General features: G+C 42.5%; 1 protein-coding gene across 1 annotated transcript in view; it reads right to left on the bottom strand.

The window, feature by feature from the left end:
* Window positions 1–1,143: 1,143 nt before the first annotated feature.
* The window catches only part of LOC116628060 (acyl-coenzyme A synthetase ACSM2B, mitochondrial-like), a 38,331-nt gene continuing 26,633 nt past the window's right edge, over window positions 1,144–12,841 (bottom strand). The window contains exons 9-13 of the mRNA XM_032398122.1: window positions 6,708–6,809; window positions 5,659–5,786; window positions 5,438–5,537; window positions 4,219–4,338; window positions 1,144–1,248 (exon numbers count right to left, since the gene is read on the bottom strand). Of these exons, the coding sequence (XP_032254013.1) occupies window positions 1,144–1,248; window positions 4,219–4,338; window positions 5,438–5,537; window positions 5,659–5,786; window positions 6,708–6,809 (555 nt within the window). The remainder of the gene's footprint in view (window positions 1,249–4,218; window positions 4,339–5,437; window positions 5,538–5,658; window positions 5,787–6,707; window positions 6,810–12,841) is intronic.

Here is a 12,841-nt window from a genome sequence, read left to right as displayed (position 1 = left end):
GGCCTGTCCAGGGGTGAGATGGAGTGTCTTGACCTTTCATTTCCTTCCTAAGATCCAGGATTCTGCTGGACTCTGCCACTGTCTGTTTATCTATCTGTAGAAGTAATCATTAGTTGCTCCCCCTTCTCCTGTTTTCCATCATTTTTCTTTTTCAGTCTCTCTATTTTTATTGAGCTTTTTTTAAAAATTTTTTATTGTTATGTTAATCACCATACATTACATCATTAGTTTTTGATGTTGTGTTCCATGATTCATTGTTTGTGCATAACACCCAGTGCTCCATGCAGAACGTGCCCTCTTTAATACCCATCACCAGGCTAACCCATCCTCCCCCCCCTTCCCCTATAGAACCCTCAGTTTGTTTTTCAGAGTCCATCGTCTCTCATGGTTCGTCTCCCCCTCCGATTCCCCCCCTTCATTCTTCCCCTCCTGCTACATTCTTCTTCTTCTTTTTTTCTTTCTTAACAGATATTGCATTATTTGTTTCAGAGGTACAGATCTGAGATTCAACAGTCTTGCACAATTCACAGTGCTTACCAGAGCATATACCCTCCCCAGTGTCTATCACCCAGTCACCCCATCCCTCCCACCCCACCCCCCACTCCAGCAACCCTCAGTTTGTTTCCTGAGATTAAGAATTCCTCATATCAGTGAGGTCATATGATACATGTCTTTCTCTGTTTGACTTATTTCGCTCAGCATAATACCCTCCAGTTCCATCCACGTCGTTGCAAATGGCAAGATCTCATTCCTTTTGATGATTTATTGAGCTTTTTTATTTCCTCCTTCCCTCCCTTCCTTCTTCTCTTTCTCTCCCTTCCTCCAATTTTCTTTCCTCCATCCCTCCATCCCGCCTTCCTGCCCTCCCACCTTTTCGTTCCTAATGGCTTTCTTTTGCTGTTTCATTCTTTCTCTAATTTTTCTTTCTTTTTTTCTCTCTTCCCCTCTCCTTTCCTCTCTCTCATTCCCTCCCTTTCTTCTTTCAACATCTAATATGGCAAGATTTTGTGCTAATAACCAGGGAAAGACAGAAATCAGTTGTCTTGTCATAAGGAACCTCATAACCCCAAGGGAAGGCAAAAGGCCCAAAGGGAAATGGAAGTAAGTAGAAGTACTGCACCCAAAGGGATGCCCGTGCAGGTGTCACTGGGCCACAGCTTGCCTAGATGTCTTCCACTCCTTGTCTCGAAGCTTCTTCCGCTGGATTTTCCCTGTGACAGTCTTGGGCAGTTCTGAGACAAACTCCACCTGTTGGGAAAAGTTAGTCCAGGGTGGGCCATCTCTAACCTCAGTGGGGTTGGATTTTTCAGAAGAACTGCTATAGGGTGAAAAAAGCTCTTGAGGCAGAGGCTCCAGGTGAGTGAGGACTGAGCCTGGAACACTCCCAGGGCAGCCCCTAGTCAGTAAGAAGCTTTGGAAAGTGCTCTGGGACCAAGGCAAGATGAGAATGGCTGGAATGGGACATAAAGGTCTAATCAATGGTGTTTGACATACCCTAGGACAAGGGAGAAGCAGCACAGTAAACACGACATGACGCAGTCCTCAGACACCTGAGCTTTGACATCAGACTCCCTGGGCTGCAGTCTCTCCTCTACCACCTGCCTGGCTTTGGACAGGTCACTTGGCTTTTCTGAGACAGTTCCCCACTGAGTTAACTGGAGGGCAGCAACAACTTTGTTGGGTTATTTGAGGATAAAACGAAATTATGCAGGCTAAATTCTTGATGGGTAAACACTCAAAAATATTAGCTGTGGTTATTAACTTGGACTACAGACAGTAAATATTTAAGAGTTAGGAAACCTGACTTTGAATTCCAGCTCAGTCATTTCCTGTTGGCAGAACTATAAAATCTCTCCAATTTCATTTTTCATATCTGTGGGGAAAAAATGTTTGATGTCGAGGACCCCTCCATGTCTAATATTCCTGAATCCCAAGATATGGACGATGAAGACAGTTCACTGAGACTTCCTGTTACAAGGCTCGGCTTGCCAGGGCATTGGTCTAGGACTCAGATGGTCATGGGTTTGATAAAAATAATAATAATAGGGATACCAATATAGAAAAAGTTATCTTCTTAAAAGCTGATGTGGGGGTCTTCCACAGGCAAGACTGGACTTTGTTGAGGAACAGGTTTGTTAAAAATCACAGTGGAATGAAGCAGGGATTGGCAAAATCCAGCCCTCCTCCTATGTTTGTAAAGGAAGTTTTATTTCAACACAGCTACACTCATTCATTCCCAATGGTCTCTGGATGCTTCAGCACTACAAGGCCGAACTGAGTAGATGGAGGGTAAAGGGTGTAGATAGAGGGTAAAGAGAAGCCACAGGGGAGATCTAGGAAGTGTTTGATCTCAGGAAGGAGGGAAGAGATAGAAAGAATGCTGCCCAAAGCATTCTAGGGGGGAGACTTTTAAAAAGAGACACATCTATTGAGTAATATAATGTTATATTGTAGATCTCCTGGGTCCTCCAAAATATTCAGTTACACTCGAAATTCATAATACTTTGGGTGATTAGTGTTCTAGTTTCCTTTTAAAGTACTTATTAAATGCTTATTATATGCTAGTCTTCTGAGTGCCTTATGTCTTACAAATATTATTAACTCTTCTTAGTAACAACCTGGAAAGGGGTAACACCATTTTCCCTATTCACAGATAAGGAAACTGAGGCACAGAGAGACTGTTAAGTAAGTGATGAGGATGAATTTGGAATGCAACTGTCTAATTCCAGAGACTGTGCTATATTGACTGCCTCACTATGAGTTTGAGGCTGAAAGTCTGTGTGGTGGACTCTCTGATGTGCTGCTCAGAGCCCCCTACAAGAATGATTTAACCCTCCCACCCCCCCCACCCCCCACTGCCAGACTGCTGCAGCCAAGGAGAGCTGCCCTTCCCAGGGCCACATCCCCATCCCAGCACAGGCTGCATCCAAGCCTGATCGACATGGGGCTATAAAGCACCCTCCCAACCTTGCCTGTAGCTCAGGAAACTCTGAAAGGTTGTCCTAGCTGCAGAACTCCCCATGGGGTTGGCTGAAGCCCCCTGGTGAGACTACATCACAGTGCACCTTCACCTTCTGCCCAATCCTGCCCCCTTCTCTTCCCTTCCCTTCTCTTTCTTTCCCCAGTTGTTGATCCCAAAGCACTCCCTAATAAACCTCTTGTATGTTAATCTCCTTCCCAGAGTCTTTCTCTCAGAAAATCCGTCTATGACAATTAGCCTGTGCTAACAAAGCATCAGTGAACTTCTGGGTTCTGTACACATCTCAGTAGCTTTAGGCTTAACATAGTTGCTCTCATCTCTACCCGAGACTCAGAAATATAGATTTTTTTCCTTTCCCCTGGGGCAAGCTCCTATCTTGTACCCACTTCCAAAAACTGGGTCCCCCTTCAGTGTCAACTTCCATGCCTAGTTCCCTGCCCCAGAGCGAAAACAGGTAGAGGAGATTCTATGCCTTTTGCCTTTTCCGGTAAGAGCACTTCCATTTTCCTGTGGGAAGCCACCCTTCTCCCCTTCAGTCCATATCATAGGTATAGAGCAGTCTTCTCTCCGTCTTTCCTGCACATGACCCAGAACTGGCCAATCAGAATGTTCCATCACCCTGGTTCTAGGGATTATTTAATGATGGGCCCATGACCTAAATTGGTCCAATGAGAATCAATCTGAAGACTTTTGCTGGTGCCTTTGCGGGGAAAGATGCTCTTTTATTACTGCGATTTACTAAATTGCTAAAAACCTGTGTTTGGAGCTGCTGGTGGCCATTACAAAGGGGGAGCATTTTAAGAAATGAAGACAATACAGAAAGAAGGTCAAGGGGTGAAAGAAGCATCCCTGACTACATCATTTGAATGCCTGATACCAGCCACAACTAAAGCTGCCCCCACCCCTGGACAACTGTGCAAGCAATAAAGTTCGTGTTGGATTTCTGTTGCTGACAACTGAATGAATCCTGAATAAAAATAGTGAGACCCCAATGCAGAGAGTAGGAATTTGGTGAGGTATTGACTAGAACTTATTCCCATGGGAGCACCCAATTTTCAATTCAAAGCAAGCTAAAGGCTGAGGCAAAATTTCAAGCCTCCAGACAGCTCCTGGATGGTGATAATCAGGCAGAACTTTGGAATTATAGGCCTCATCCAGAGCCTGAAGAAGAGAAATACAAGAAGAGAAATAGCTCTCCTTCCTCAAGTTGGGGGAACAAGGGAGCTCAGAGGTCTCACCTTCCTTGGGTACTTGTATGGGGCTGTTACTGACTTCACATGCTGCTGCAGCTCCTTGGTGAGCTGGTCTGGGTCATCGGACAGAAACTGGGGGGCCAGGACCACAAATGCCTTCACCACCTGCAGCAAAGATGAGGGCCAAGACAGAAGGCATCAGTGTGTTGTCATCTCCTGGAATAATGCAGTAGCAGGGTTAAGGCTTCCAACACAGCTACCCCCTTTATATCTCCTCAACTGTGCCTCCAGATACCTAGGTGAGAGAAAGGGAGACAGTAGTGATAACAATGGCTAAGGTCCCAGCTCTCTCTCAAGTGGCTTATTGGATGGGCAGGTAGGACTGTAAATTGAAACCACTCCCACCTCATATCCAGGGATAATAGAGAGTGATAAGGAGAAACTTCTTATAAGAGAAGAGCAAAAAATAAAGACTGGGATCATAAATCTAAATGATTTGTTTAACCAATCCAAACTACAGTTTGTACATCTATAAAAGGGTGATCCAATTGTCATACTTAATTCATGGGAAATAAAATGAAATCATATATAGCAAGCCTTAGCTCAGTGCTTGGCACAGAGGGATTTTCAATAGGGGATCCCTTTGGGCCTCCCTTGCCTAGTGGCTCCTGTGATTTCCATGCTGATATGGCCCATACCTGCCAGAGATAGGATGTTATTCAACTTGTACCCTGTCGAAATGTACTTGGACATTAACTCGCACCTCTGTACCTTACCTTTCTCTACACATATACCAAGTTCTGTTGGACTCCATCTGGGCCTGTTTCTATAACCCTAGAAAGGTCTTTCTTCTTCCTTATATTCTCATTGTAAAGCCCATGGCTCAGGGGCTCTATCGCTTGCCTCAAATCCCTCCTCTGTTCTGGTCAGGAATCAAATTCTGATTCAAATGCCAACCAGCAGAATGCAAGGAATCCCTGTGGCCTCATAATAATAGACCACATATGGTGCTTGCTATGTGCCAGGCCTTGTTGCAAGCACTTTATGAATATTAACACATTCAATTCTCACAATAACACCTCATCTTACAGATGGGAAACTGAGGCTCAAAGAGGCTGAGTAACTTGCCCAAGGTCACACCGCTGGTAAGTGGCAGGGCTTTCCAGCCCCATGATCTTAACCACCATGCAATGTGCCCTTGTCTCCAAAATCTGCACACCCCACCTCCCACCCTTGCACCTCCAGCCTGCTGCTCCCATGTCACCTCTCCTCGGACAGGGTCTGGGCTGCTGATTACAGCTGTCTCAACCACAGCAGGATGCTCCATCAGGGCATTCTCCACCTCTGAAGGCCCAATCCGGTACCTGCAGAAGAGCCTGTCTTTCAGAGAACACTGGACACGCAACCTCTAGGCCAGCCCAAAAGTTCAGAGCCAGCCAGAATAAAGATCCGGGTTACCCTTCCCAGCCCAGAAACCAAGCTCACCCACTGGAGTTAATGATGTCATCTGCCCGCCCTAGGTACTGGAAATAGCCATCTTGATCCTTGATTGCCCGATCTCCAAGGATCCAAAAATCTCCTCGAATGTTGGCTGCTGTCTTCTCAAGATTGTCCTAGTGACCATACCAAGTCATAGTCACTGTAACTGCAAAGCTGAACTCCTCTGCCCCAGGGCTGGCATGAACAGATGTGTAGATTGAACAACTTCACATGATGATCTTGCCCTGGACCTGCCAACCTCAGCCCTCAGATGGACCTGGAACTTTCTCCTTTATTTCAATTATTGTACCCAGTGTCTCTCACCTATTCCCCAGGGTCCAGTCTGATGGATAATATTGATGCATTTATTCACCTATGCTCTAGGGCATTACCTTGTAGTAAGCACACAGTAAATGGCAGGGACTATTAGCACTGCATTTATTATTTAAGTGATTATTTCATCATCTTGGTATCAGAAGGTGTGTGTTTGAGGTCTTCCCTGTCCATTTTTTCAATAGTAGCGGTCTTGGCTGACTCTTATAATCTCTGACTTCACCATCCATCCTCACCTGTACAGCAAGGCGGTTGGAAGTAAGGATCATCTATTTCTAACATTCCAAGGTCTGAAGATAGGGATGCTTTCAACTATATGGTAAGTCTCAATGTCATGTCTAACATGGCTCTAAAGGAAATCGATGACACAGAGTAGGGGAGAGATACTTGGAGAGGGGCAGAGTTGCCCTTGGGAGAGTATTGCTGTATGTAGTATGGGGGCAATAAATTTTTTTGGCATGAAACAGTTTTTGGGGGGGTGGAAAAGGGTAATGGGAGAAAGATTAATTCTTCAAAAGGAATCTTAGGGGTAGGTTAAGGATGGCAGGGATGAATACCCAGTTTTTTCTCTCTGCAAAGTGCCCATTCTTGGACACTGAACACCCCTTGTCCCATGTCCTGTCATGGTTTACCTCTAGGAAGGTACATAACTTTGCCCCCCACCAACCCTCTCAGAGTCCACTAGCCCCACAGGGAACAGAGGAGAGGAGTGGGTTCCTCACCACATAGCCAGAGAAGATGCCTATAGGCCTGATGGGCTTTACCCGGATGCCCAAGTCTCCCTCCACGCCAGGGGGCAAGACCTTGCCCTTGTCGTCTAAGACCTGAAGGAGGAAGCAGATAGGAAGAAGATTCTGCATAACAGGAGGTGGCTGGAGTGAAGAGCTGAGCTGGTCTGATGGAACACCCTCTTGCTCCAGTGGTGACTGAAAACAAGAACCAGAAACCAAGGAGAGCAAAGAATTTTACACCTCAACTTCTAATCCATCTGCCTGGGATGGATGAGGTAAAGCCCCCTATGGAGACTGGACCAGATGAGCTTGGGAAGAATCTTCTGTCTGTAGGAGCTCAGTAAATGTAATAGCCTCCTGTAATAGCCTCATTATCTTTGAGGGCCATGAACTTGAACATCAGACAGATCAAAACTCAAAGTATGCCCTGCTACCCTACCAGTTGACTTTGAGCTGCCTGAGCTCTATGTTTCAGTGCCTTCATTTGTCTTAACAGGGATGATAACAGCTTATGTCACAGAACTGTATGAGAATGAAGGAAGATATTTTTTAAAAGGTATTTATAGTAGTCAGGGGGAGGGAGAAGCAGGCAATTAGAAATAACACTGAATAGAGTATAAGTTATTATACGTCAGATACATATACCTATGCACATAACCATAGATACAAATTCTCTCTCTTGGAATTTAGCCCAACGAAATAATAAGGGAAAAGAGCAAAATTTTAACTAAGACATCTTGCTTGTTGTTTTTACTAGTGAAAATTTTGGAAATCATCCAATGACCAACAAAAGGCATAAAGAGTAGTGGAGCCATACAATCTACTACTATATAGTCATTAAAATTCATGTTGTAGGTAGGTATTATTTGACCTGGAAAGATGGTCATCCAAGATTGTTCAAGATAAAAAAGTTACAAAATGATATGTCAAGATTCACCCTTATTTTTCAAAAATGCATATATTTATAGAAATGGCTAGCTACTTAATTTGCTGGCTATTCAAAATGGTTTTCTCTGGATAAGAATATGAGTAATTTAGGTTGGGAGCAAAATGGCGGAGGTGTAGGAGATCTGGATTTCGTCTGGTCCCAGGAATTCAGCTGGATAGGGATCAAACCATTCTGAACACCTACAAACTGAACAGAGATCAAAGAAAAGAATAGCAACAACTCCCTGAACAGAAAAGTGACCACTTTCTGGAAGGTAGGACGTGTGGAGAAGTGAATCCGAGGCGATATTCGGGAGGGTAGATGGCGGGGGAGGAGGCCTCCATCGGCCGCTTCTGGCAAGTGATAGAGCAGCGGAGCACAAAATCGGAACTGTTAGAAGTCTGCTCTGCTGAGGAACGTCGCTCCAGTGGCTAAGCAGGGGCTGGAACCCTCGTGGGACAGTGTGGTCTCAGGACCCTCAGGGTCACAGAAAGACCGGGGGTGCCTGAGTGTGGCAGAGCTCCCAGGTATCGGAGCAGGTAAGCCGGCTGCAGAGACGGAGCTGAGGCGCGGGCTCTCAGCTCGGGGTTGTCATAAACTGTGATCTGCAGTACAGTCGGGCCACTGCTCCTCCAGCAGGGACCCAACAAGCGGCAGATCCAAGGAGACTCCCCTTCCTCCCCCAGGAGGAGCGGCGCGGGAGCGCACCGCAGGGATCTGCTGGGTTTGGAGACTCCACATGGGGTCGTGTGCCAGAGATAGAAACGCGCGGTCACAGGCCGGGTGAGCACGGAGTGCGGCTGGAGGCCAGGGAGACAGGAGTGACTGACTGCTTTTCTCTGGGGGTGCACTGAGGAGTGGGGCCCCGAGTTCTCGGCTCCTCCGGGGCGGAGATTGGGAGGCCACCATTTTCACTCTCCTCCTCCAAAGCTGTAGGGAAAGTTTTCAGGGAACAAAAGCTCCCCAGAGCAAACCCGAGCAGATTACTTACCCTGGACCCAGCAAGGGCAAGGCAATTCCACCTCCAGCAAAGACATTTGGGAACCACGGCAACAGGCCCCTCCCCCAGAAGATCAGCGAGAACAGCCAGCCAAGACCAAGTTTACCGATCAATGAGAACGGCAGAACTCCAGCGCTAGGGGAATACTGCACATAGAATTCATGGCTTTTTTACCATGATTCTTTAGTCTTTCAAAGTTAATTTTTTTTTAACTGTCTTTTTTTTTTTTTTAATTTTTCTTTTTCCCTTTTTCAACCAACATCTTATCAATCCCTTTTTTTAAAAAATATTTTTTATTTCTCATTTTTAGAGTCATATTCTATCCCTTCATAGTAGTTACCTTTATTTTTGGTATATATATAAGTTGTTCTCTCTTTAAAATTTTGAGATACAGTTTCTTGTAACACATCAAAATATACCCTAAATCTCTAGTGTATGGCTTTGTTCTAGTCTCCTGCCTGATCACATTCTCTCCCCCGCTTTTTTTTTTAAATCCTCTTCTTTCTTTTTTCAACCAACTTCTTATCAATTCCTTTTATAAAATCTTTTATAATTTTCATCTTTATAGTCATATTCCATCCCTTCATCGTATTAACCCTTATTTTTGTACATATATAAGTTTTTCTGTCTTTAAAATTTTGGGAGGCACTTTCTTCTAACAGACCAAAATATACACAAAATCTAGTGTGTGGCACTGATCTGTGTACCAGCCTGATCATATTTGATCATATTCTGTTTTTTTTGTTTTGTTTTAGATGGTTTTTATCTTTTTCTTTTTTCTTTCTTTCCCTTTCTTTTCCCCCGGTTTCAGGTCTTTTCTGATTTGTTTAGTGTATATTTTCTGGGGACGTTGTTACCCTGGTTAGCATTTTGTTCTCTCATTCATCTATTCTCCTCTGGACAAAATGACAAGATGGAAAAAGTCACCTCAACAAAAAGAACAAGAGGCAGTACCGACTGCCAGGGACCTAATCAATACGGACATTAGTACGATGTCGGAACTAGAGCTCAGAATGATTTTAAAGATACTAGCTGGGCTTGAAAAAAGCATGGAAGTTATTAGAGAAATCCTTTCTGGAGAAATAAAAGAACTAAAATCTAACCAAGTTGATGTATGTGGCTTGCTAAGTGACTCTAAATAATTAATTTTTATGCCCAAAGGATCCTGAACATATTTAGTCATTCTGTAGTTATTTAAGAATTTAAATAAGAATATTTTAAAGTTTTACATTCTTACAATACATATAATGGCATTAAAAGTTAACAAATTTACATTTTTTTCATTGATATACTTTTAAAAATAACATACAAACTTTTCTATTTCAAGTGATGCTTTGACCTACTTATTTTGTATCCACATTTATAATGTACCCTTTATTGTTTCTAGGCATTGATAGACTTTAATAAAAATAATACATTTACTATTTAAAAAAATAAAAAAAATAAAAAAATAAAAAATAAAATCTAACCAAGTTGAAATCAAAAAGGCTATTAATGAGGTGCAATCAAATATGGGGGAGCTAACTGCTAGGATAAATGAGGCAGAAGACAGAATCAGTGATATAGAAGACCAAATGATGGAAAATAAAGAAGCTGACAAAAAGAGAGATAAACAACTACTGGATCACGAGGGCAGAATTCTAGATATAAGTGATACCATAAGACGAAACAACATTAGAATAATTGGGATCTCAGAAGAAGAAGAAAGAGAGAGAGGAGCAGAAGGTATATTGGAGCAAATTATAGCAGAGACCTTCCCTAATTTGGGGAAGGAAACAGGCATCAAAATCCAGGAGGCACAGAGAACCCCTCTCAAAATCAATAAAAATAGGTCAACACCATGACATCTAATAGTAAAACTTATGAGTCTCAGAGACAAAGAGAAAATCCTGAAAGCAACTCGGGGGAAGAGATATGTAACCTACAATGGTAGAAACATTAGATTGGCAACAGACCTATCCACAGAGACCTGGCAGGCCAGAAAGGACTGGCATGATATATTCAAAGCACTAAATGAGAAAAATATGCAGCCAAGAATACTATATCCAGCTAGGCTGTCATTGAAAATAGGAGAGATAAAAAGCTTCCAGGACAAACAAAAACTAAAGGAATTTGCAAACACGAAACCAGCCCTACAAGAAATATTGAAAGGGGTTCTCTAAGCAAAGAGAGACCCTAAAAGCAACATAGACCAGAAAGGAACACAGACAATATACAGTAACAGTCACCTTACAGGCAATACAATGGCACTAAATTAGTATCTTTCAATAGTTACCCTGAATGTAAATGGGCTAAATGCCCCAATCAAAAGACACAGGCTATCAGATTGGATAAAAAAACAAGACCCATCAATATGCTGTCTGCAAGAGACTCATTTTAGACCCAAAGACACCCCCAGATTGAAAGTGAAGGGGTGGAAAACCATTTACCATGCTAATGGACACCAAAAAAGAGCTGGGGTGGCAATCCTTATATCAGACAAATTAGATTTTAAACCAAAGACGGTAATAAGAGATGAGGAAGGACACTATATCCTACTTAAAGGGTCTATCCAACAAGAAGATCTAACAATTTAAATATCTATGCCCCTAACATGGGAGCAGCCAATTATATAAGGAACTTAATAACAAAAGCACAGAAACACATCGACAATAATACAATAATAGTGAGGGACTTTAACACCCCCCTCACTGAAATGGACAGATCATCTAAGCAAAAGATCAACAAAGAAATAAAGACTTTAAATGACACACTGGACCAAATGGACTTCACAGATATATTCAGAACATTCCATCCCAAAGCAACAGAATACACATTCTTCTCTAGTGTCCATGGAACATTCTCCAGAAGAGATCACATCCTAGGTCACAAATCAGGTCTCAACCGGTACCAAAAGATTGGGATCATTCCCTGCATATTTTCAGACCACAATGCTTTGAAACTAGAACTCAATCACAAGAGGAAAGTCGGAAAGAACTCAAGTACATAGAGGCTAAAGAGCATCCTACTATAGAATGAATGGGTCAACCAGGAAATTAAAGAAGAATTAAAAAAATTCATGGAAACCAATGGAAATGAAAACACAACTATTCAAAATCTTTGGGATATAGCAAAGGCAGTCCTAAGAGGAAAGTATATAGCAATACAAGCCTTTCTCAAGAAACAAGAAAGGTCTCAAATACACAACCTAACCCTACATCTAAAGGAACTGAAGAAAGAACAGCAAATAAAGCCTAAACCCAACAGGAGAAGAGAAATAATAGAGATCAGAGCAGAAATCAATGAAATAGAAACCAAAAGAATAGTAAAACAGATCAATGAAACTAGGAGCTGGTTCTTTGAAAGAATTAACAAGATTGATAAACCCCTGGCCAGACTTATCAAAAAGAAAAGAGAAATGACCCAAATCAACAAAATCATGAATGAAAGAGGAGAGATCACAACCAACACCAAAGAAATACAAACAATTATAAGAACATATTATGAGCAACTCTATGCCAGCAAATTAGATAATCTGGAAGAAATGGATGCATTCCTAGAGATGTATCAACTACCAAAACTGAACCAGGAAAAAATAGAAAACCTGAACAGACCTATAACCACTAAGGAAATTGAAGCAGTCATCAAAACTCTCCCAACAAACAAAAGGCCAGGGCCAGATGGCTTCCCAGGGGAATTCTACCAAACATTTCAAGAAGAATTAATATGTATTCTTCTGAAACTGTTCCAAAAAATAGAAATGGAAGGAAAACTTCCAAACTCGTTTTATGAGGCCATCATTACCTTGATCCCCAAACCAGACAAAGACCCCATTAAAAAGGAGAATTACAGACCAATATCCTTGATGAACATGGATGCAAAAATTTGCACCAAAATACTAGCCAATAGGATCCAACAGTGCATTAAATGGATTATTCACCATGACCAAGTGGGATTTATCCCTGGGCTGCAAGATTGGTTCAACATCTGCAAATCAATCAATGGGATACAATACATTAATAAAAGAAAGAACAAGAATCATATGATCCTCTCAATAGATGCAGAAAAACCATTTGACAAAGTACAGCATCCTTTCTTGATCAAAACTCTTCAGAGTATAGGGATAGAGGGTACATACCTCAATATCATAAAAGCCATCTATGAAAAACCCACAGCGAATATCATTCTCAATGGGGAAAAACTGAGAGCTTTCCCCCT

Source organism: Phoca vitulina, unplaced genomic scaffold, assembly GCF_004348235.1.
Source record: "Phoca vitulina isolate PV1807 unplaced genomic scaffold, GSC_HSeal_1.0 scaffold110, whole genome shotgun sequence".
In the NCBI taxonomy this organism is placed as follows: Eukaryota; Metazoa; Chordata; class Mammalia; order Carnivora; family Phocidae; genus Phoca; species Phoca vitulina.
The sequence above is the reverse complement of the archived record's forward strand: the minus strand, read 5'-3'. Positions and strand labels throughout refer to the sequence as shown.